This window comes from Mobula hypostoma, chromosome 17 (assembly GCF_963921235.1).
Source record: "Mobula hypostoma chromosome 17, sMobHyp1.1, whole genome shotgun sequence".
Taxonomy (NCBI): domain Eukaryota; kingdom Metazoa; phylum Chordata; class Chondrichthyes; order Myliobatiformes; family Myliobatidae; genus Mobula; species Mobula hypostoma.
The window spans coordinates 21,044,400-21,068,675 of NC_086113.1; the positions used below are offsets into that span (position 1 = coordinate 21,044,400).

The 24,276-nt window shown below is 39.0% G+C and overlaps 1 protein-coding gene across 1 annotated transcript in view; it reads left to right on the plus strand.

Moving 5' to 3' along the window:
- Positions 1–24,276, plus strand: part of mrpl3 (mitochondrial ribosomal protein L3) — a 56,543-nt gene that overhangs the window by 23,279 nt on the left and 8,988 nt on the right. The window contains exons 6-9 of the mRNA XM_063069627.1: positions 1,752–1,812; positions 14,733–14,844; positions 15,467–15,544; positions 16,883–16,960. Coding sequence (XP_062925697.1) covers positions 1,752–1,812; positions 14,733–14,844; positions 15,467–15,544; positions 16,883–16,960 — 329 coding nt within the window. The remainder of the gene's footprint in view (positions 1–1,751; positions 1,813–14,732; positions 14,845–15,466; positions 15,545–16,882; positions 16,961–24,276) is intronic.

Consider the following 24,276-nt stretch of genomic DNA (forward strand, 5'->3'; position numbering starts at 1 on the left):
GCTCTTTAAGAAGACCATTTAACATTCTATGGCAGTGTTAGAAGGTATATGGAAGATTACCTGCAATGTCTAATGAATAACTTGGGTGAAAATATCAAAGGCATTGTTGCTAAATTTGCTGGTGAGACAAAGATGAGTATGTAAGTAGGTCGTGAAGAGGGTGCATGAAAGTCATGAATGTATTTTCAAGTGGGTAAAGATCTGTCAAAACAGTATAGTATGGGGAAATGTGAAATTGTCCAAATATTTGTGATTGCAGAAGAATGGGGATATCCTAGTGCATAAAGAAACAACTATGCTGGTATAGAAAGTAATTAAAAATCTAATAGAAATTAATCAAATTGTGAAGAAAATTGAATATAAAACTAGGGAGGTTTTGCTTCCTTTTTCTGAAGCATTGATAAGACAGCAGCTGCAATACTGTATTACATTATTGGTCTCTTTTAAGGGAAAATTTATTAGTCTAATACCTTGAATGGCAAATTGTCTTTTAATGAAAGCTTGAACAGGCTTGCCTTATAAAAGAGTAAGAGGTGACTTGATTAAGACACAATACCCATGGGATCTTGACAGATTGAATGTGGGGAGGATTGTCCCATAAAGGGGAAACATCTAAAACAGATGAAGTGAAATTTTGTCTTGAGAGTAATGCATTTTTGATTCTTTCTTCCTTAACGGATATTAGAAGCAGAGTCTTTGACTGAGTTAGATTAATTTCTAATAAGCAAATAGGTGAAAGGTTACCTCAGGCAGATGGGAATCTGGAGCTGCAGTTGCTCCAGATCACTATTCACTATTTTAATAAATAGTGAAATGGGGTTAAGAGGGTAAGTATATAGATGTTAGAATATAGGTAAATAACTTAATTGCTCATTCCTAACTTGGCCAGCTAACTGCAAATTGTAATGCATTCCTATAGTAGTTTGAAACAAAAATGGACCTGAGGTATTAAATTGGTATAAAGAGCAGGAGTAGGCTATCTGGCTTATCAAGCTCACTCTGCCATTCAATAAGATCATGACTGATCTGGCCGTGCACTCAGTTCCACCTACCTCCTTTTACCTGTAACCCTTAGTTCCACTATTAACTGTGTCTTAAATATATTTAATCAAATAGCCTCTGTGGGTTCCACAAATTCACTCCCTTCCGGGGGAAAAACAGTTCCTCGACAACTCTAACCTAAATCTACTCCCCTGAATCCTGATACTGCTTGACTTACCTGAGTACTCCCAGTATTTTTGTTTTTGTTTTCAGATTTCCATTATGCAGTTTATTTTTATTTCATTTTCATGGTCTGTTGTGGAACTTGATATCCACATTTAAGGAAAGAGCTTCAACAATGAATCATGATGAAGATTAAAGTTATCTGGTTTAGTTTTCCCTTGTCACTTTCTGCATTGTCAGAATTCTGGTCCTTGGTGGCGAAATATTTGCTTCTCTTCTAAGGTAGTCAGTTTGTAGTCCTCAGCACGTCTACAAGTCCAGGTTGCAGCCACCCTCAGAGTCTGATTTATACAGCTCTCTAGCCAGTATATTGGATTTCTATAGGCAAAATTTTCCCACCTTGGAAGTAACATTTTGAGAAGAAGAAAACTGGGAAAAGTTTGAAAGTAAATATGATGCATAATATAAATAATTGTTGCATAATTTGCATTACTCCTATGTTTTATCCTTAGTAATTTAATTTTTAATTATGGAATCAGTCATGATGATATGTGGTTGCCTTAAATTTGCTGGTAAATTTGTTCCAGGTACTCCTTTATATGCGGCTCATTTTCGACCAGGCCAATATGTTGACGTCACAGCAAAAACGTAAGCCCTAATATCCTGCTGCTTGAAGTTAAGAGAAGTTAACATTTCTAATGATTCATTTAAAAGTGTATTTCACATTATTGTGTCACCCTGTCCAGAATGCTGAACTTTGTGAACAGAAGTAATTGTTCTAAAACTAAAATAATTGCTGCTGTGCCATTTAAGCACATTTTAGGCTAGATGACCAAAAGCTTAATCAAAGAGCTGGGTTGTAAGAAATGTTCTAAACAATTTAAAACAGAAGGAGAAATCTGAAAGAATACAAGAAACTTAAGGCTTTGGTAACTAAAGACTAGTGGTGAAAATAATGAGTTTGCAAAGGCTTCTGAGGACAAAACTAGAGGATATATCCTGTAGGAATGATGAGACCATGAAGGCATTCAGGCAGTTTTCAACTTGCCCGCCATTAAAGTGAGCAAGAATAATTCTGCTGGGTAAACAGAATTCTGTTGAGAGGTGCTGTGGCATAGAGAATCTAATCAGTTCCTTGTGCTTGTACCTGTTAGTTCTGATCTGTTTCTGCCCCACACCCACAGTACATGATGTATGTTACCCAAAATTATAGAACAGGGTATGCAACATTTTGGGATTTGGAGAGTAGAGTTTATGGACTGCCGAAATTGGAAGCTAATCAGCAGTGTCTAGTTTGCAAACTTATAATAATACGTTGTATAGCTCTGATCTAGATGCAGTATTCAGACTGAGTCCCGACGAAGGTCTCAACCTGAAACGCGAACTCTGTTATTTTCCATAGAAACAACCTAACCTGTTGAGTTTGTCCAGCATATTCTGTGTGTTGTTCTGGATTTCCAGCATCTGCAGAGACGTTTATGTTGTGATTTGCCACAGAGTAGTTGAAAGGGATGTATTTAAGAGGAGAATGGACAAAGGGAAATAGTGGAAGGTTGCACTAATTGATGTAGATGATGATGGGAGATAGGAGAGTGCTTAATGAAGCATAAAAATTGATGCAGTCTTCTTGGGTTAAGCAAAAACACTTTTTTTCTGCCACATTCTATGTATTTACAAACCTCTGCTTTTGAACAACTTTCCTGCTGGATGTCCATCTCTGTCCCTAAGGTATTAACTGTGGTTCTAGTTCTGGGAAAATGCTGAACTGATGGGGTTGCATTCTTTCAGATGATATTAAATCAAGACCCCATATACTTGTTCAAGCTGGGCATTCAGAAATCCTGTTGCCCTCTTAAGCAAAGTACTGGAGGATATTCTATGAGTATTCCAGTATTTATGACTTGCTAGAATTGTTCTAGCTCTCTTTCTTGCTTCTCTCCTGAAAATCTGATTATTTTATTGCTGTTTAAAGCAATGCATCTTTTCCCACCATCATAAACATGAATGTGCTTCTGAGATAGTGCTTGTGAAGTGTTTTGGGATAGCCTAAGGATGTTAAAGGTGTTTTATTTTTTTAAAAAATGCAAGTTCTCTATCTATTAGTTAACTTACTGTTTATCATATTGATAACAGGCCACGGGTGTACAAACCCTTAGTAATTGAAATTTTCAACTGGTGTGGCAGTGAGCAGCCAGTTTTATATGCATGTAGCAAATTAATCTTATCTTGAATGTTCTCTATCTTGTGTGTAACAGAGCATGTGCATTCTGTTAAACTACTTGAAATTAAGAAATATCGGTTTTAAAAGATTATGCACCAAATTGGCAACTTTTTTTTTAAAAGCTGAGCTGTTATTATCAGATCAGTTTGGATGATTGCGGAATACAGAAATGTGCAGTTATTAGCACCTTTTGAAAAATCAGTTGTGAATTTGCATTTCATTATAATTTAATGAGCAGTAGAATGGTACTATTTGATAACTAGATAAGAAGTGATGGTTGTTTAGAGCTGAATCTTGAAATGCAAGATTATTACCTGGCTTCAGAACTTGCTCTTCCTGGAATTCATTATTTTAGTGTTTGAGATCAGTATTAGTCTCAGTCATTTAAAATTAATTGTACTGTGATGCTTTAGCAGCTGGACAAATCAAATTCATTGTAAATAAAACCCAATTTAATTTATAGGACAATTATTTCCATTTTAATTATTACTGTCTCCATTTGGAAAGTGATATATCTGTTCCTGTTTGTCATTAGAAGCAGCTACTGAATTTAAAATTAAGAGCTCCTGCTGAAGATGGTACTCAAACCACTTTGTACAGACAGGATTTTCTTCCTGTATATCTACAGGTTGCAGCCATTCTGTGGCCCACTTTCACTCACCCCCTAAACAAATCAATGAAAGGTTCACCAATTTCAACTGGTTATGGCAGAAATTCAACCAATCAGCCAGCATCTGTGGAGAGAAATGAACAGTCAACATTTTGTGTTGAGACCCTTCATCAGGACTGGAAAGATAGATGGCAGAAACCAGAATAAAATAGTGGGAGAAGGAGGAAGAGCATGAGCTGGCCTTTCCGCTCAACCGTCCTGATGACCTGCCTTTCCTGGTCCCCTTTATTCACTGTCTTCTCCATCAAGTTCCATCTTCTTCAGTCCTTTGCCTCATTCACATCATCTCTCAGCATATTCTCATTCCAACCCCCCACCGACCCCTCACCCGGAATCACTTATCGCCTACCAGCTCATGCTCCTCCCTCTACTCCTGCCCTTTTATTCTGCCCTCTTCCTTCCCAAAATGTTGACTTTTCATCTTCCTCTGTAAGTATTTCCTCACCTGCTGAATTCCACCAACATTTTCTACGTTAGTGTGGCATCTGTAATCTGCCTTGTGTCTTCAGTTAGCTCTGAAAGCGTTTTCTCATAGTTGGGAAGACATTACTTTTTTATTCAGTCTAAGGAATAGCTATATTATAGCTCTTCTACTTCTCAACTATTGGTTGTCCTGGCTGTTTCTCTGGATTAAAAGTCCTTCTGTACACACTACGGCTGGAAAATTTATCAGTACTGCTCTTGTTTTATGGCTGTTGCGCAGCCTGCTTGTGTGGGAGCTTACTCATTATGTGCCATGTTGCATGAAGTGGACGATCATGGTCTTTCCATGACCACGATTGGTCTTGGCAATTTTTTCTAAAGAAGTGATTTGCCATTGCCGCCTTCTGGGCAGTGTCTTTCCAAGATGGATGACCCCAGCTGTTGCCAATACTCTTCAGAGATTACCTGCCTGGAGTTAGTGGTCACATAACCTTGTGATATGCCTCAGCTACAACCATCCACCACTGCTCCCATAGCTTCATGTCACCCTGATTGAGGGAGCTAAGCAGGTGCTGTACCTTGCCTGAGAGTGACCTGCATGCTAGTGGAGGGAAGGAGTGCCTTCAACCTTCTTTGGTAGAGATGTATGTCCACCGTGCCACCGTGTGGGAGAGCAGCCTCCCTTATTTTAAATAAGATGAAAATGTCCAATCTGAGCTATGACTGAACTCAAGACAAGAATTCACATTTATTTAGTGACATCCGCCAATCTCAAAGTTCTTTCCTGCTATGAGATAGATTTGAAGTACCATCAAATCCAAAATGATTCTAGCCACAGGTTTCTGATTATTCAAACAGGCATAATGCATCCAAAGTGAAAAATAGTTCTGCTTTCCAGATACTACCTGTTATTCAGAATAGCTCCATTGGCTGCAGAAGCTAGCCTACTTAACAGATAGTTTTCCATCATGTGAACCAGTTGAACAAGTCTCTGCAAGACGCTGGAGAAAATGTTTTGAGCTCAAGTGACAAGATTCTTGGATTTAAAAGGAAACTGAATCTTTGGAAAAATCATGCTGCAAAAGGAAATCTTGAAGTGTGTCCACTACTGCTTGGGCTTGAGAGTGAGAAAGGATATCAGAATATCTCAAGTCTTATTGAAAACCACCTGGAAGAACTGCAGAACAAAATTGAACAGTATTTCTCTTCCTTGTCAGCGCAGGTGTTGACATCGACGCACGACTCTGCAGTTGCGTGGATGTCAGCGGGAAGAATTTAAAAAGGAGACAGCTTTATAGAGTGGGCGACGAGGTAGAGGGAGTCAGAGGAGGAGAGCTTTGGGGCTTCGGCGATAACGGGTCGAAGCGAGGTAAGTTACTTGTGAAGAATAGGAATTATGTCTGTGAGGCTAGTGTTCTGTACTGGGTGTCAGATGTGGAATGTCCTAGCCTCCCAGACGGCCACATCTGCGCCAGGTGCGTTGAGCCGCAGCTCCTTAGGGACCGGGTTAGGGAACTGGAGTTGCAGCTCGATGACCTTCATCTGGTCAGGGAAAGTTGAGGAGGTGATGGGAGCTATAGGCAAGTAGTCACACTAGGGCTTCGTGAGACAGATAAGTGGGTAACAGTCAGGAGAGGGAAGGGCGAGAGTCAGATACTAGAGAGTAGCCCAATGGTACTCCTGTTTGAGTACTGTTGGGGGGGGGGGGCGTGGGATTCCTACCTGGGGGAAGCAACAGTGGCCGCATCTCTGGCCCAGAGTCTACTCCTGTGGCTCAGAAGGGTAGGGAAGGGAAAAGGATGGCAGCATTGATAGGGGACTCTATACTTAGGGGGTCAGACGGGTGATTCTGTGGATGCAGGAAAGAAGCACAGATGTTAGTTTGCCTCCCAGCTGCCAGGGTCCGGGATGTTTCTGATCATGTCCACGATATCCTGAAGTGGTAAAGTGAACAGCCAGAGGTCATGGTGCATACTGGTACCAACAACATAGGCAGGAAAAGGGAGGAGATCCTGAAAGTAGACTACAGGGTGTTGGGAAGGAAGTTGAGAAGCAGGACTCAAAGGTAGTAATCTCAAGATTACTGCCTGTGCCACACGACAGTCAGTATAGGAATAGAGTGAGGTGGAGGATAAATGCGTGGCTGTGGGATTGGAGCGGGGGCAGGGATTCAGATATCTGGATCATTGGGACCTCTTTTGGGGCAGGCGTGACCTGTACAAAAAGGACGGGTTGTACTTGAATCCGAGGGGGATCAATATCCTGGCAGAGAGGTTTGCTAAGGCTAATGGAAGAGTTTAAACTAGAATTGCTGGGGGCTGTGAACTGAACTGAAGAGACGGAGGAAGGGGTGGTTGGCTCACGAATTGAGAAAGTTTGTAGGCGGTGTGAGAGGGAGGATAGGCAGGTGATAGAGAAGGGATTCGCTCAGATTGATGATTTGGGATGTGTCTATTTTAATGCAAGGAGTATCATGAACAAAGCAGATGAACTTAGAGCGTGGCTCAGTACTTGGAGCTATGATGTTGTGGCCATTACAGAGACTTGGGTGGCTCGGGCAGGAATAGGTACTTAGAGTGCCAGGCTTTAGATATTTTAGAAAGGGCAGGGAGGGAGGCAAAAGAGGTGGGGGTGTGGCACTGCTGATCAGAGATAGTGTCACGGTTACAGTAAAGGAAGAAGTCATGAAGGGATTGTCTACTGAATCTCTGTGGGTGGAAGCTAGGGTCAGGAAGGTGGTCAATAAATCTACTGGGTGGTTTTTATAGACCACCCAATGGTAACAGGGACATCGAGGATCAGATAGGGAGACAGATTTTGGAATGGTGTAATAATAACAGGTTTGTCGTGATGGGGGATTTTAATTTCCCCAGTATTGATTGGCATGACCCTAGAGCGAGGGGGTTTAGTTGGGGTGGAGTTTGTTAGGTATGTTCAGGATTATATTATTATTATTATTATATTATTCGGGAGATGTTCCGAAGGACTGGAGGGTTGCAGATGTTGTTCCCTTAAGAGAAAGCCCAGGAATTTATAGACCAGTGCATCTTACTTCAGTTGATGGAGAAGATCCTGAGAGGCAGGATTTATGAACATTTGGTGAGGCATAATATGATTAGGAATAGTCAGCATGGCTTTGTCGAAGGCTGGTTGTACCTTACAAGCCTGATTGAATTTTTTGAGGATGTAACTAAACACATTGATGAAGGTAGAGCCGTAGATGTAGTGTATATGGATTTCAGCAAGGCATTTGACAAAGTACCCCATGCAAGGCCTATTGAGAAAGTAAAGAGGCATGGGATCCAAGGGGACCTTGCTTTGTGGATTCAGAACTGTCTTGCACACACAAGGTAAAGAGTGGTTATAGACACGACATATTCCTCATGGAGGTTGGAGACCAGTAGTGTGCCTCAGTGATTTGTTCTGGGACCCCTTCTCTTCATGATTTTTATAAATGATCTGAATGAGGAAGTGGAGGGATGGGTTAGTATATTTGCTGATGATATGAAGGTTGGGGGTGTTATGGATAGTATGGAGGACTGTCAGAGGTTACAGCGGAACATCAATAGGATGCAGAACTGGGCTGGAAGTGGCAGATAGAGTTTAACCCAGAAAAGTGTGAGGTGGTTCATTTTAGTAGGTCAAATATGATGGCAGAATATAGTATTAATGGTAAGACTCTTGGCAGTGTGGATGACCAGAAGGATCTTGGGGTCTGAATCCACAGGACATTCAAAGCTGCGGCGCAGGTTGACAGTGTTGTTAAGAAGACATATGGTGCATTGGCCTTCATCAACCGTGGATTTGAGTTCAAGAGCCAAGAGGTAATGTTACAGCTATATAGGACCCTGGTCAGACCCCACTTGGAGTACTGTGCTCAGTTCTGGTCACCTCACTGCAGGAAGGATGTGGAAACTATAGAAAGGGTTCAGACGAGATTTACAAGGATGCTGCCTGGATTGGGGAGCATGCCTTATGAGAATAGGTTGAGTGAACTTGGCCTTTTCTCCTTGGAGCAACGGAGGATGAGAGGTGACCTGATAGAGGTGTATAAGATGATGAGAGGCATTGATCGTGTGGATAGTCAGAGGCATTTCCCAGGGCTGAAATGACTAACACGCGAGGACACAGTTTTAAGGTGCTTTGGAAGTAGGTACAAAGGTGATGTCAGGGGTAAGTTTTTCACGCAGAGTGGTGAGTGCGTGGAATGGGCTGCCGGCGACAGTGGTGGAGGTGAATACAACAGAGTCTTTTAAGAGACTCCTGGATAGGTTCATCATCATCATCATCAGGTGCCATGCCCAACTTGAGCTTTGACTGCCATGGCCCACACACTCCTGTTTCGAGTCAAGTGAATCAATTCATTGGTATTCATTTCCAGTTCTCTGGCTGCTGTCTCCATCATCATTTGTCTTTGTCTTCCTCTTGCTTTCTTCCCTTCAATGGTTCCCATAATTACCGTGCATTCTAACTCCTCTTTTCTACATGTCTAATGAAGTTACGTTGCCTTTTCATGTTCTCATACATTATTTCTCTTTTTGTGTTTGCTCTGTTCATGACATCCTCGTTAGATATTCGTTTCGTCCATGATATTCTTTGCATCCTCCTCAAAAACCACATCTCTGTTGCTTCAGTTCGTTTCTTCATGTTACTAGATATTGTCCAACATTCTGAGCCATATAACATAACTGGATAAACATAACTTTTCAGTACTCTGAGGCGGATTGTCATGCCTAGTTTAGTATTGTTCCGTATACTCTTCATGGATAGGTACATGGACCTTAGAAAAATAGAGGGCTGTGGGTAACCCAAGGTAATTTCTAAAGTAAGTACATGTTCGGCACAGTGTTGTGGGCCGAAGGGCCTGTATTGTGTTGTAGGTTTTTCTATGTTACTAAGTGCACGACTGGGTAAGGGGCCCTATCTCTGAATCTTCTGTTCAGCCTGAGGACTTGACTTTGAGAGAAGAGGAATAGCTTTGTGAGCTGCACTCTGATCATGCACTCAAGATGAGATTTACTGACCTGCCCCTGAAAAAGTTCTTCCTGTGGGAAAAAAAGAGTATCCTACCATTTATAGCAAAGCCATGAACATTTTGCTGCAGTTTTCAACTTCTTGCATGTGTGAGCAAACCTTTTCTTGTTTAACAAGCATCAAGCACAAGGATAGACATTGTCTCATTTCAGTTGAAGGTGAAATCTCTGTGTGTTTTTCTCAAGTTTCAACCAGATTTGAGAAACTTAATGTTTGCCTGAATAAATTTACGAAAGAGAAAGTAATAGTAATGGTAGGCTAAGCTTAATTACCTGCTTTTTTAAAGAAAGGTTGGCTAAAAATTAATTCTCTACTCAAGAGTATTATTTTTGGATTATTATATGTATAACTTACTGATCATGCTAATGTGAACTCTGGATATAATAATTTTTATGTGGGACCTGAAAATTATTTCAAGAGTTTCTCCAGGGCAAAAAGGTTGAGAAAGGCTGGCTTAGAGTAATATACACCGAAAGTGGGTAACTTGATTGGCAGGACAAGTTGGGTTGAAGGGCTGTATAGCTCTGTAGCAGAAGGGATGAAAAAAGTATACCAGTTGTCATTCATGACTTCAGTTTATGCATTCTCAAGACTATAGACGCCGTAGAAATCAGAACAATGAAATGCAAATTAAAGGTTTTAGGAGTGTTATGAGGCATCAAATAAAATTACAACTGAATAAAGAAATGACTTGCATTTAGATAACATCTTCTTTGGCCTTGGGACATCCAAAAGCACTTCACAGTCAATGTAGTACTTATGAAATGTTGTCATTTGGATTGCTCTTTTAAAGATCAGGCACAGTACACCACATGACTACCACCATTGCTGAATGATTCTAAAAATATTTTCCATCTTTGTAATCTTGAATTATTTAATGCTATCTGTAGTTTTATTTCACTTGCTGATGTACCTGAGAAATTTATAAAATGTGAATGCTACACTGGGCAAACACAATGTGTCCTATATTTTTAACAAATTTAAGCATTAAAAGAAAGAAATAAAAATGACACTGAATTATAAAGCATTACAGAGGATGTTGAATGCATTAAAACAAAGAGCAATTGTTGTGCTTAAAGTGATCCACTTCATAGATATCTGTGTATTTCCTTTGGATTGCATTACCATGACTTGCATGGAGTTACCCTCGTGTATCAAATATGAACTTCAGCAAATTATTCTCACAAATTTTCCTATTAAGTTTTAAAGCAGAAGAAAAAAGCATGAATTGTTGTATGCCGTTTTCTTTTGGATGCCCCTGTCAACATTTATGACAGGATCACATTAATAGAAAAATTACTCTCAATCTTCGGCTAAAGTTCATTGGCAGGCTACATGTGCTGTTTAATTTAGAAATGAAATTGGAGGCAGGGATGTGCGGAGTAAGCTACTGCCTCGCCATCCTGTTTTGTCACATCTGAAAAGATGAGGTTCACCTCACGGGTATAATCATTTCCATGGAAACCTTCCTTTCTTTCAGTGGAACAATGACAAAATGGCTTTCTGACAGCAACATTTCAATTTATTGTTAATATTGAAGTAATACCAAATAAAGCAAGATTCTGGAATAGGGTAGCTGCTGTGGGGTTAGTGATTCCAGCACAATTTGTTCTTCAGCTGCCACGATTTAGTGCAAACGCATCTGCTTATTTACAAATGGAACCAATAAAATCATGCAGCACTTTAACATTTAATTACTGTTCCTTTATTTGTGAGTGATGGCATCAGAAAATATGATTAATGCAACTGAGAGGCTTGTTACTAAATGAAATCATAATTTTCAGTTCCTGTCAGTAACCCAATTTTAATTGACTTTTAACAAGTATATGCAATACTGTATTTCTCTTTAGATTGGGGTATAGGCGGTCAAATTAACAAAATATTTTATTCTTGTCAACATCATTACATTTAAAAGAGCAAGCAAGCTTAATTTTCGGAGTACTGCAAATTAATGCACTGAGCAAAAGTTGCATCCATACTAGGTAACTTGAAGCAAAGTAAAACTCGTTCAGTAAATGCTCAAGGACATGCTCTTTTGTTCCTTCATCCTTTCTTTGTCTTATTGTACAGAAGAAACGCTACAGCAGCTGTTTCTCTGCTGTGAACTAAATGTCACTTCCTTCGCTAATCTTCCAGTTGAGCTGGCCTCGAGGGTGAAGATTTGGATTATGATTATGCCATTACACGTAACAGCTGCATCTCCCTCAAGTTCGCTGGTAGCTGTAATTATCTACTAATCTGCATGCTGCCACACTCTATTTTGCTCCCCACTATTGCCCCCTGCAGAAAGTCAATAGGGAATTTTGCAAATGCAAACTCTATCCAAAATATAAATATATATAAATATATAGCTATTCCTTAGCACAATATACTTTTATCTTAACATGTTACAGAATAAGACATCTCATTTTCAACTTGCTGCTTTTTAGAATTTGGGTTGTTTACTTTGAGCTTTGACACAGCACATAATGAATAAACTTCAGGCTCTAAGTGATTTGTGGCAACTGAAGTTTTTCATTTTTAGAAAGGGTTTTACTTTGTGTTCATATATTCTGGGACTTATACTAAGCACATAATAACATTTTATATTCAGTAGCTGTGGTATGGGTTTGAGCAAGAAAAACTGGTGAAGCCATAGTAAATTCTAGCACTTAAAAGAAAAACTTATGACTTAAATTAATAGCAAGAGTAACAGCTACTTAATAATTAACTTAATGATTTAACCGTGAAGCTAAAGTGTAAAAAGTGGATAAAGGTATCTGCAAATGAATGAAATAGGCAGTTGAGATCTATTTGATGTAGTTTTTGTTTGCCTTGGAAAAATTTTGCGACATTTGGGCAGGGGTGGCAGATCATTTTTAAGAGTGTGTACCCGAGTTAGCTATAATCTCTTCTTTAAAAAAAATCTCTTGCATACCATGGTAATTTTCAGTAATCAATAACATTCTTTGCTGAATTATTAACAATAATTATGGACTGTTCTAAGGAAAAAGGATGAGTCCTGTTTATTTATGTGTATTCAATGTTTTATTATGAATAAATATATAAAAGAAACTGATTGAAACAAAGGAAGCATTTTAGAAAACCTGTTCAAAATTATTGATATTATTCTTCTAAAAAGGCAATTGAAAAATTATTTCTATTTAATTTTATGTTTTTTTATTTTATGTTTACTGTCCAAATACTGATGTATACACTAGGTCTTGTGACAATGTCAAAATGTATCCTCCTGTGTCCTGTCTTTTCACAACTGTGTAGCTGGTGCCAAGCGGGCATGAGACGCTTCCTTTAAGAGGATCTCTCTGCCCTCGGCTTGTGAAAAATCATTCACTGCTTCATTTGTCAGTATAGATAATTATTTTGTATATTTTTGTTATGGTTAAAGTTTAAAGAATCAAGTACTGTATAACATGTGCAAACAAAACTTTTCAGCATGTCATCTCGGGCATGTATGCCATAGGTTCACAACCTTATAATGAAGCATACAGAACTGAATGTAATATTCCAAGTGCCCTTTAACCTGAGTTTTATAGAACTGCAACATTACTTTGTGGCTCTGAACTCATTTCCCCAACTAATAAAATCCACACACCATATGCCATCTTTCAACCCAATCAACTTGGGTTGAGATCTGTGGACATGGACCCCAATTTCCCTCTGTTCCTCCACACTGCCAGGAATCTCGCCATTAAACCTGTACTCAGCTTTCAAATTCAACTTTCCAGAATGAATCACTTCACACTTTTCTGAGGTGAACTCCATTGCCACTTCTCAGTCCAGCTCGATATCGTGTTAATGTCCTGCTGAAACGTCCAACAACCCTCCACACTATCCACAACTTCACCAACCTTCATGTCGTGTGCAAACTTACTAACCCCACTTCCACTTTCTCATCCAAGTTGTTTATGGAAATCACAAAGAGCAGGTGTCCCTACATACCACTACTGGTCATCAATCTGCAGGTAAAATATGTTCCATCTACTACCACTGCCTGCTTTGTGGGCAATCAATTCTGAAACCATACTGCCATATTTCACTGGATCTCATGCCCCCTGACTTTCTGAGTGAGCCTACCAATGGGAACCTTGTCGAATGCCTTACCAAAATCTATATACACCACGTTCACTGGTCTACCTTCATGATTGCCAGGCATGTGAGATGGAATAGGTTGCAGGGAAGTGAATGAGGGAATCTGGTTCATCTGATGCGATGAGCCAAATAAATGGCCTCATTCTATATCATAAGGAATAAGATGAGGATGAAAGGGGGAAATAGTTACAACCTCATAATTTGATACCAAAAGTAAACTACAGTGTTGTTCCTATTGCCACTAATTGTAGAATTCTAGAAATGAATTCCTCCTCATTAAGCAGTCTGCTGTAAATGGACTAACAAGTGATGCAAGCAGAATTAATGCAAGCAAAGTATGAAAGTCATAAAATTCATCATTTGCATGCTCAGAATTCACTTTGTTGATTATTGACCAGAAAAAATTGGGTGCCTGTCTGAAAGAATTTCAATTTGGCATATGGTAAGATCCACTGTAAAATAGTCTTCAAATAGTTGAATACATTGCTGTTGTGAATAAAAGAATGCTGTCTTTTCATTTCATCAAAATAAGGTTTTCACTTCAAGCTATGTCTTCCAATTTACATTATTTTTCATCGGCAAATGAGGCCTTCTAATTCAGACACAAAGCAAATTGCTCATAACCTACTACTTGCAAAGTCCATTACATCTTGCAAGTAACCATCTAACCTCTTTTGGTTTTACTAAGATTTAATCCAAATATAAATCTGACAATACTGATTACTCTTTATAGGTGGAAGTCAAACATCCAAGAACACATAACCAAGGGATTCCTGTTGTAATTTGTGTAATCAATCATGTATAAACCAAATTGAACACATTGAATATTCATTTGTCATATTAATAAACCTATCCTCCTTGAAACTCTGGAATCAGTCAGTTCTTGTCCTCTAGTTGTGAAAGTTCAGTGAATGCTATTGCTTGGTGTGTTATTTTAATTGCTAAGGTTTAAGTAGTTTCCAATGACTTATTCTTCCCAGTAATTGAAACTAGAATTCATCTATTTAGTATTTCTAGATTTTAGTTGGTGTTATTTCATTGCAAAAACCTAGGAAAATAGATCTGAATTATGATCTTGAGCTTTGAGATAACATGTATGCAATGTATTGTCTTCCAATTTTATTCCTACAGAATTGGTAAAGGTTTTCAGGGAGTTATGAAGAGATGGGGATTTAAAGGCCAACCTGCAACTCATGGACAAACCAAAACCCATCGAAGGCCAGGGGCTTCGGGCCCCGGTGGTGTAAGTGTTATTTGTTAGTGTAGTATTTCCAGCACTACTGTACACATTGCAGTCAGTTCCATTAATGGTCTGATTCAACAACTCGGCCCTTGAAACTCTTATTCCAGCAGAACTGTTTTCCATTCATTTTGGGGGTGATTGGTTTTTGTCAGATAGTTGTACTACTTCAACTTAACATTAACCACAGTGACACTTACAATAACATTTCTCTAAATTTGAAAACCCAATTTTAAAAATAACAATCCAGCATCCAATGCCGTAAGCAACCAATATTTGAACTTTCAGCTGATTGCTTTACAAATTGAGTTGCATAAATGTGTGGCATGGTATGTTCATTCACCCATATATCCCAATCTGTGCCTGGATTTTAATCAGGATTGCAGTGTGAATTTCTTGGTAGCTGCAGTTTAAATGTTGGTTTCATTTTCTTTTTAAGGACCATGTAGGATATTAACATTCTATAAAAATTATATTTATACAAATATACTGTGAAAATTTTAAATGAGTATTATATAGTCCCAGATAATTACTAGTATGCCATTATGTGCAAGGAATATATTTTTAAACTTTATGTTTAATTTGTTATCTTGCTCACAAACAATGTCTGCTTCCTTGAATACAGGATCCTGCTAGAGTTTTTCCTGGGAAGAAAATGCCTGGAAGAATGGGGAACATCTACAGAACGGCTCATGGCCTGAAGGTGATAATTACTGAACTATGATTAAATCTGAGAAGGGTTGCCCAATGATTAATTCAAGGGGAAGAAAATTGTCCATTTGATTGACGTCTCTTAAACTTTTTGTCCGCTATCTTGTGATCAAACCAAGATGCCTAGTAAGCTTACAGGAGGTAAAAGTCTCAGGCAATTTTTAGTATACCTCCTGAAATTACAACTGCTATAGGTTTTCTGCATTACTACACTCAAGGTTAGATGTTGAACTTTTTAATAATGTTATTGTAGTTTATTTAGTGCATTATTCTTGAGATTCAGGAACAGGGGTGGGCTTTTTAACCCCAAGACCCTATTCCTCCATTCATTGAGATCATGGGTGATCAGTAGCGTAATTTCATATACCAAATAAGGCACAAGACATAAAGGCAGAATTAGGATATTTTGTGCATCAAGTCTGCTCCGTCATTCCATCATGACTGATTTATTATCCCTCTCAATCCCATTCTCCTGCCTTCTCCTGGTAACCTTTGACACCCTTACTAATCAAGAACCTATCAACCTCCACTTTAAGTATATCCGATGACTTGGCCTCTTCTGTCTGTGGCAATGAATTCCACAGATTCACCATTAGATTCAGATGAAGAATAGTTTTACCTAAATTTCACAGCTAGCACATTGTAGGGTTAGGATTATTGGAGTAGTACTCCATAGACTGGAAATCAAATTCTACTATGTGGTCTGGACACGTAAATCCCCATGATTAGGTGTTCTCATCATAAAACCGAGTAATCAGTGATGGTGATCAAGAAGTTTGTGGATTCTCCTAATACCACCTGTACCCTAATGTCTTCTGGTGATGAAGATCTACCTACTTTATACAAAGTAGTGTATAATCTTCATTTTCTCGTGTCAAGTGGAGAAATATAACATCCAATTAAAGTAGTTCATTGGCTTTGAAGCAGTGTGTGAGATCAGGTAGTCGTGAATAGTGTCACATAATGCACCTATTTCGTTCATACTTTCCTTAAGGTCCAAATTATCAACTCTGAAATGTCTTGATAAATAAGAAAAACCATATTTATTGGGCATAGTCCAGTTTTAATACTGCAGTATGAGTTTCCCTAATTTTATAGAACATTTTAAGAGGCTTGAAGGTGAGGTGGGGGGGTGGGTGGCAGCTAGATGGAAATAATAGAAAATTATGTAGTCTCCAAATGTCAGTAACTGGTAAATAGGGTTTCTTAGTTGTCAAAACAAACTTTCTAAAGTAGTTTGATGGAAAGATATTTTTGCACGTGTTATCTCTTCTGCTTATCCTATTCCTGTTACGGATAGTAGTTTACTGGGCTGCTTATGTGTTTGTAGGTATGGAGAGTAAACACAAAACAGAACATCCTTTACATTCATGGTTCTGTCCCAGGGCACAAGAACTGCCTTGTGAAGGTAAGCGATAAATATTTTGTGATTTATTTCATAAGGAATTCTTCATAGTAGTAAGTAGAAAATGAAGGTAATATACAAGAAGAATGAAATAGCTTGTGGCTACTATTGGGTAGAAATTTCTCATGAAGTACTTTCCATCTTTGTCACAGAGCAATATAGCACAGATTGAGGCCTATTCTCAATAAATCTGTGCTGACCATGTGGTCTACCCAACTAATCTCTATTTCTTGTGTTCACCCCATATCCCTCTTGCGTCACCTCCCCTCCAAATACTTCTTAAATGATACGCTATACCTGCCTCAACCACTTCTACTGGCAGTTCTTGCCATATACTCACCAACCTCTGTGTGATAAAGCTGCCTCTTGGGTCCTTTTTAAATCTTTCCCTCCTTACCCTAAATCTATAACCCCTATTTTTGGACTCCCCTATCCTGGGAAAAAGATTGTTATCATTCACCTTATCTACACCTTTCATAATTTAAAACTTTTCTACAAGGTCACCCCTCATTCTCCTATGCCAAAGGAAATGGAGACCTTCCCTCGTCAACCTCGCCTTACAACTCGGACCCACTATGTTGGCAACATCTTCAATATTTTTTTGTACTCTTTCCAATTTAACCACTTCTCTCCTATGACGTGGTGACCAAAACTGTATGTGGTACCCCAAATGTGGCCTCACCAATGACTTCAGCAACTTACACTTCTGTGATATAATGTCTCAACACCTATACTTAGTGCCCTGACTGATGAAGGTCGGCATGCTAAATGCCTTTTTCACCACGTCGTCTACCATTGATGCTGCTTTCAGCGAGCTGCGCTCTTGTACTCCTCGGTCCATTGCACTCCCTTGTGGCCTACCATCCATATTATAAGTCCTATACTGGCTTAACTTTACAAAATGCACCTTCTCTCACTTACCTACTATATATTAAAAATCCATCTGCCACGTGGTCCACTTCCCTAATTTATCAAAATCTGCACGTAATGTACCTTCACTCTCAGCACCCTCCTAATTTTGTGTTGTCCACAAACTAACTAATCAAGCCTTGTTCATCCACAGTCAAATCTCTCATATAAGTTACAAATAATAAAGTCCCAACTAGTCACCAGTCTCCATTCCGAAAAGCAACCTTCCACCGCTACCATCTGCTTCCTACCCACAAGCCAATTTCCATCTTCCCTGCTCTCCCTGGACCTAAACTTCCAGACCAACCTAGCATGTAGGACCTTGTTAAAGGTCTTGCTAAAGTTCAAATACACACCTACTGCCCTACCCTCATGTACCTCTTCCAAAAAAAAACTGAACGATTGATCAAACACAGCTTTCCATGCAGAATGCCATGCTGACTCCTGCTAATCAAACTCTGTCTATCCAAATGTTGGTAGGTCCTGTCTCGGAATACTCCTGAGTAATTTGGCCACTACTGATGTTGGGCTGACTGACCTGTAGTTCTCTGGGTTGTCATTGCTACCCTTTTTGAACAATGTTAGTCGACTTCTAGTCTTTGGGAACTTCACCAGTGACCAATGATGAAGCAAATATCTCTTCAAGGGTCTCCTCTCTTTCCTCTCGAGCCTCCACAAAGTCACTCCCTTGGGGTTTATCCATCTTAATGCGTTATAAGGCTATAAACACCTCCTCCCTGGTAAAATAAATGTCTGCCAAAACATTTCCATTTGTTTCTGTTATCTATTGAGCAACCACAATTTTCTCAGTAAGTACTGAGGAGAAATTTCATTTAAAAATCCAACCTATTTCTTGCGACTTAAGACGTAGTTGCCCCAATGATCTCTGAGGGGAACTACTCTCTCCCTAGCCACCCTTTTGCTCTTAATATAGCTATAGAACCTCTTGGAATTTTCTTTAATCTTACCTGCCAGGTCCATCTCATATCCTCACTTTGCCCTCTAGATTTCCCTCAGGGCCATCAATTAGGGATGATTTTTATCATACAAACTAAGCAACTATTCACAGCTTGAGAAGGATATATCTCTATTATATGTGCCTTGTTTATAGCTACAAAGCTGTACAATTTTCCTTCCCATCTCTCTACTTTTCCCTGACACTCAGCAAAAGGTTTTGTTTCATCCTCCTCCTACCCTTTCTGAGGACAGGAATAAAGTATCATCATTGGTGAAGTCTGAAGGGCCTTTATTGCTTTAGTTCCAATCAAAAGGCACATTAACGTGAGGCGAATCTGCTTTCCTCCCGATGGAGAACCTCTGGCATTGACTTTTCTTCCCACACAGTACTCAGCGTTTTGAAAGAATCCATCTTAACACAATATAAATTAAAAAATAATAATGTTACCGGATGTGCGTAGAGGATTTTTTCAAACAGCAAAGTTCCTACTAACTTTTAGGATTTACTTGCCTTAGCATTTTGAATAGAAACCATCAAATAATTATACCAGAGCAAGCCAGAAAGACTTCCTGAATGGAAGCGGAAGCTGCCTGAGTTGAAATAAATAGAAGAAACAAGCACCTCACCCCTGTTATCATGATTTTCAAAGGGGATATTCATTTTATATTTACTGAAGTTTTATGATCTATTGTGTTGGTATTTTTATGAAACATTCCATATGACCTATGGGGGGGGAGGGGGGTGGAATAAAAGCATGTGCCATCTAGAATCTTATTTTAGATTCAACAAAATAAGATTTTGTTGACATTGTGTTTGTAAAAAAAATTAGTTTTAATATGAGTTGGAAGAGGAGTTGGTGTATACCCATGGATAATTAACTAATGATTTCTATCGGAAGTGCAAATGCAAATAAATCTTAAAAATTCTTGAAAATGTTATTGTTTGAAAGGAATCTGTATTTGCATCTGGCAAGATTACATTTTGGTACAAAGTGTGTGATTAAAATTCAAAGAATTATATCTTTCTATTAAACCTCATTACCCAAAGGTAATGTAGCTTTTTTTTTATTCTGCAAAACCAAGGCCAGCAATTTATGTTCATTTCAGATTGCCCTTGAGAAGAATTCTTTCATGCCAAGGTCCTTATGATGAAAGTGTTCTGAAAAGATGTAATGATTTTGGTAGACCATTTTGCTGATCAGTTAAGAGGAAGACATTTTGTTGGTATCTAGACCAGGTCAGCATAACAGATTACTTTTTTAAGGACTGGATTAGATTTTTATAACAGTCCAGAACTGTTATGATCACAGTTGGTTCTCTTTTTAATTCTAGACCAGCTGATTTTGAATTACCAGTGAAGCTTGTGTCTTCAGATCTTTATTTCTTGTCTTAAAGTTACCACCTGGGAACCCCTTGGTTTCTTTCTTGATCCTTCAAATAAATAACTCAGCAATTTTTTTCCTGAGCTTTCTAACTGCGTTGGTCAGAATTTATTACATGTTTTTCTATTTTGCATTTGGTTCATAAGACCTCAGATTTCAACATTCGTAAAGTCAATCTGCAGAGTTTTTAAACAGAAATCATTTCCTATCAGACTACCATTTCTTGGTAATTTCCTTTCTTCATTCTTCTATCATAAATTATTAACCTTGATTTTTACCTTCTTAGATGAGATCATTATTAATGTCTGTTTATTATGTAAGTATAATACCTGGGTATAATTAAGGTGGATGGATTTACTGAAGTTAGGCTTAGCCTTTCTGTGTTAATGTACTGAAATTCACAAATTTCTGATAAAAATTATATAAATACTTTTATAATAAGTAGCGGATTTAATGGTATATGGAAGATTTTTTTAAAGCAAAGTTCCTGGAGTAAATTAATTCACTTTAAAAATGGTTGCTATCTGCTGTTTTCAAGTAGAAATTCCAAATGTATAACATTTTCTATTATACATAGGCAAGGAGTTTTGAAAGCTTTGTTAGTAAGGTTTTACAAAAGAGATTTTTTAAATGGGGCAGCAACCTTAAACAGTATAAACGTGCTTGATTTATAAGTTAATTTTAGTGACTTAAGAAGTACATCACTTTGCTCGTAAACATTTGAACCGAAGTACATGCAGCAAGTAAATATAACAAGAAATGCTTTGACCCATTTAAAGTATCCATCATGGAACTGTATTAGACATTGCTTTGCTTCAAGCCGGAATCTCCAGCTAGCTTCTCCGACAGATTTGTTTCTAATTATTTCAGCAGAACTGAGCATGGTGTGTTCTTTATTCAGCACTGTTGTGTATAGCTTCATTGACTTTGTGAATTCCTTTGTTTTCTTCCTACTGGTCCCAAGATAGATTGAGGAACTCTAAATCATAAACAAGAATTGATAGGAAATCTGCTTGGTTTTGATAGCTGGTATTGCAGGACATACATTTAACTTTGCAATTATCACTTTTATTGTTTTAAAAGCAAGGCCAGTTCAAGTAAGCAGAGAATTTAAAATTAAATGCAATATCCAGCCAAATTATCATTGAATTATTGCATTATCAATATTATAAACTGTTAACGTAGGAGGTGGTATGATTGTTCCACTGTTTATGCTAAGCTTCTGTGTGCTTCTGAAAAAAAAGACTCAAAATTATTCTCAACAGTATCCTTAATATTCTTTCTGTATTTTGAGGAATCGAGACAGAAATGGTGTATGTCTTCAAGGGTGCCTTGAATTATTCCCACTGTTCACCTAGTAATTTCATGCCACGATTGTACAAGCTGTCGGTGAGGCTGCATTTGGAGTACTGTCTTCTGTTTTGGTCACCTTGCTGTTAGGAAAGCTGCCATTAGGCTGTGCAGAGGACGTTCACAAGGATGTGGTTGGGATTCAGAAGCTGAATTGAGCAGAGAGGTTGAGCAGGTTGGCACTTTTTTCATTGGAGCATGTATTGGAGAGTGATCAGTGATCTTATACTGTAGTGGTTGTCTGTCATGTCCAACAATAACAGGAAACTTGTTCGGGAGAGTTTTTAAAGTGGAAAATCCATTGTACTGGGGCAGTTCCACTCTCTTGACCTCATAAGTCCAAGTCCAGTGGTACGAACAAGCATCACAAACTGGGGTCTTCCTCAGTTGCAGTGTATGACCATGACATTTCCTGTGCCTTGTCATGCACTTCTCTCTCCGCAGAGTGTTGCAATACTGCCTTCCTGGCCATTGGATCTCATCCGCCCAGGCCGTTGGCGCTTCCTTCATATGCTGGGACAGACATGTCCCCAACTCACCAGAGTGTGAGGCTACCCTCACCTAGTTTAGCCCGCCTATTGAAGCAGTATACCGGTATGTGGCCACTGTTGCATGCAAACAGCTGCTCGGAGCCACAGGTGAGAGCTGAGTGTCCAGAGGGGACACTCTGAACTGCCCCAGAATTGACATGACAAACCTCTTCATCAGAGGTGCTACCCCTCCATTGACACCCCATACATAGATGTATATAAAATTATGAAGGGCATAGATAGGATGAATGTGCACAGTCTTTTTCCCAGGATTGGGGAATTAGAAACTAGGGAGTAATGGTTGAGACTGTAAAGAGTGAGATTTCATAAGATCCTGAGGGGCAACTTTTTCCACCCGGACAGTGGTCAGTATACGGAATGAGCTGCCAGAAGAAGTGTTCGAGGCAGGTACATTAACAACATCTAAAAGGTCCCTGTACAGGTATATGGATTGAAAAATTTTAGTGCAGGGATTCCCAACCTTTTTTTCTGCCATGGACCAATACCATTAAGCAAGGGCTCCTTGGACCCCAAGATGGCAACGCCTGGTTAAAAGAGTATGGATCAAATGTGGGCAAATTGGTCTAGCTTAGATGGGAATCTTGGGCCATTTGGACTGAAGGGCCAGGATGATTCTATGACACCGAGCTCTGATTAAAAAGGCTTTTTTGAGTGTCTAATGTTGAACACCTGAATAATGTGGCTTGTCCATTGGAGCAGAGCATAGATTAGATTAGATTATGAGGCCACTCAGTCCTCGTTTATTGTCATTTAGAAATGCATGCATTAAAAAATGATACAATGTTCCTCCAGAAAGATATCACAGAAACACAGGACAAACCAAGACTAAAACTGACAAAACCACATAATTATAACATATAGTTACAACAGTGCAAAGCAGTACCGTAATTTGATAAAGAGCAGACCATGGGCACGGTAAAAAAAAGTGTCAAGTCCCGATAGCCCCATCATCTCACGTAGACGGTAGAAGGGAGAAACTCTCCCTGCCATGAACTCCAAGTGCTGCAAACTTGCTGATGCAGCACCATTGGAAGCACCCGACTGCAGCCGACTCTGAGCCCGTCAAAAATCTTCAAGCCTCCGACCAGCCCTCCAGCACCAAGCACCATCTCTGCCGAGCGCTTTGACCCCGCCCCAGCCGCCAAGCAACAAGCAAAGCTGAGGACTTGGGGCCTTCCCCTCCACAGATTCTGGATCACACAGTAGCAGCAGCAGCGAAGCAGGCATTTCAGAAGTTTCTCCAGATGTTCCTCCGCGCTCTCACATCTGTCTCCATCAAATCAGGATTGTGCATGGTACCCTACTTGACAGATGACAGATAACAGATATCATTCACTGGAGTGGCTGCTGCAAGCTGCGTTGCGTCGCCATCTTCTCCTCCTGCCTAGAGCTTCAGTGCTGGAGATCTTTGCTTTGGAAAGGATTGTGGTGTTGGTTCGCTTAACTTGCCAGCATATCTAGAGAATTTTGAGGAGGCAGCATTAATACTTCTTCTCCAATGGCTTGAAGCATCTGCTTCAGGTAGTTCAGGTCTCAGTGAGTACGTGAAAACAATTATTATTGTTGATACATCTAAAGCAATTCGTTGGGTTTGATATTTTGATCTTCAAAAGCTTCATTTCTGAGACTACCAGAGGCTGTGCTGGTTTGCTTCATCACCAATGTCTGACTTCACTGAAAAGTAAATCATGAGATATGGGAAGTACTTACAATTTTCAAAGTAAACGAAACCAAAGAAATTTCAGTTGCTGGAAGTGTGCAACAAAAGCAGAAAATACTGAAAACACTCAGCAAGGCAGACAATATTTGTTGGAAACAAAACAAATTAAATGATTGTATTTTTTCTGGTAAGGCCTGTGATCACATTATATCTGGATATGATATCTTGGCATGAAATTAAAAAGTGTTTTAACTCTGATGACATGCCATTTACCTAGAAAATGCTTTTAGCTTCATTGATAATTTTTTGATTCAGGATTTTGTTTGCCGTTTAAATCTGTGACCAGAAAAGTCACTTTTCAGAGATCCTAGCTGCATCTCAGAAGCTATTATCTGTATTTCTGTTTTTTTTTAAAAAAATGAAGAAAATTGACTGTTTATCGATTGAAAGTGTAGTGATGATTGCTAGTACCAATAAGGTTGATGTGCTCAATTTTTCCCCTAATGTTAT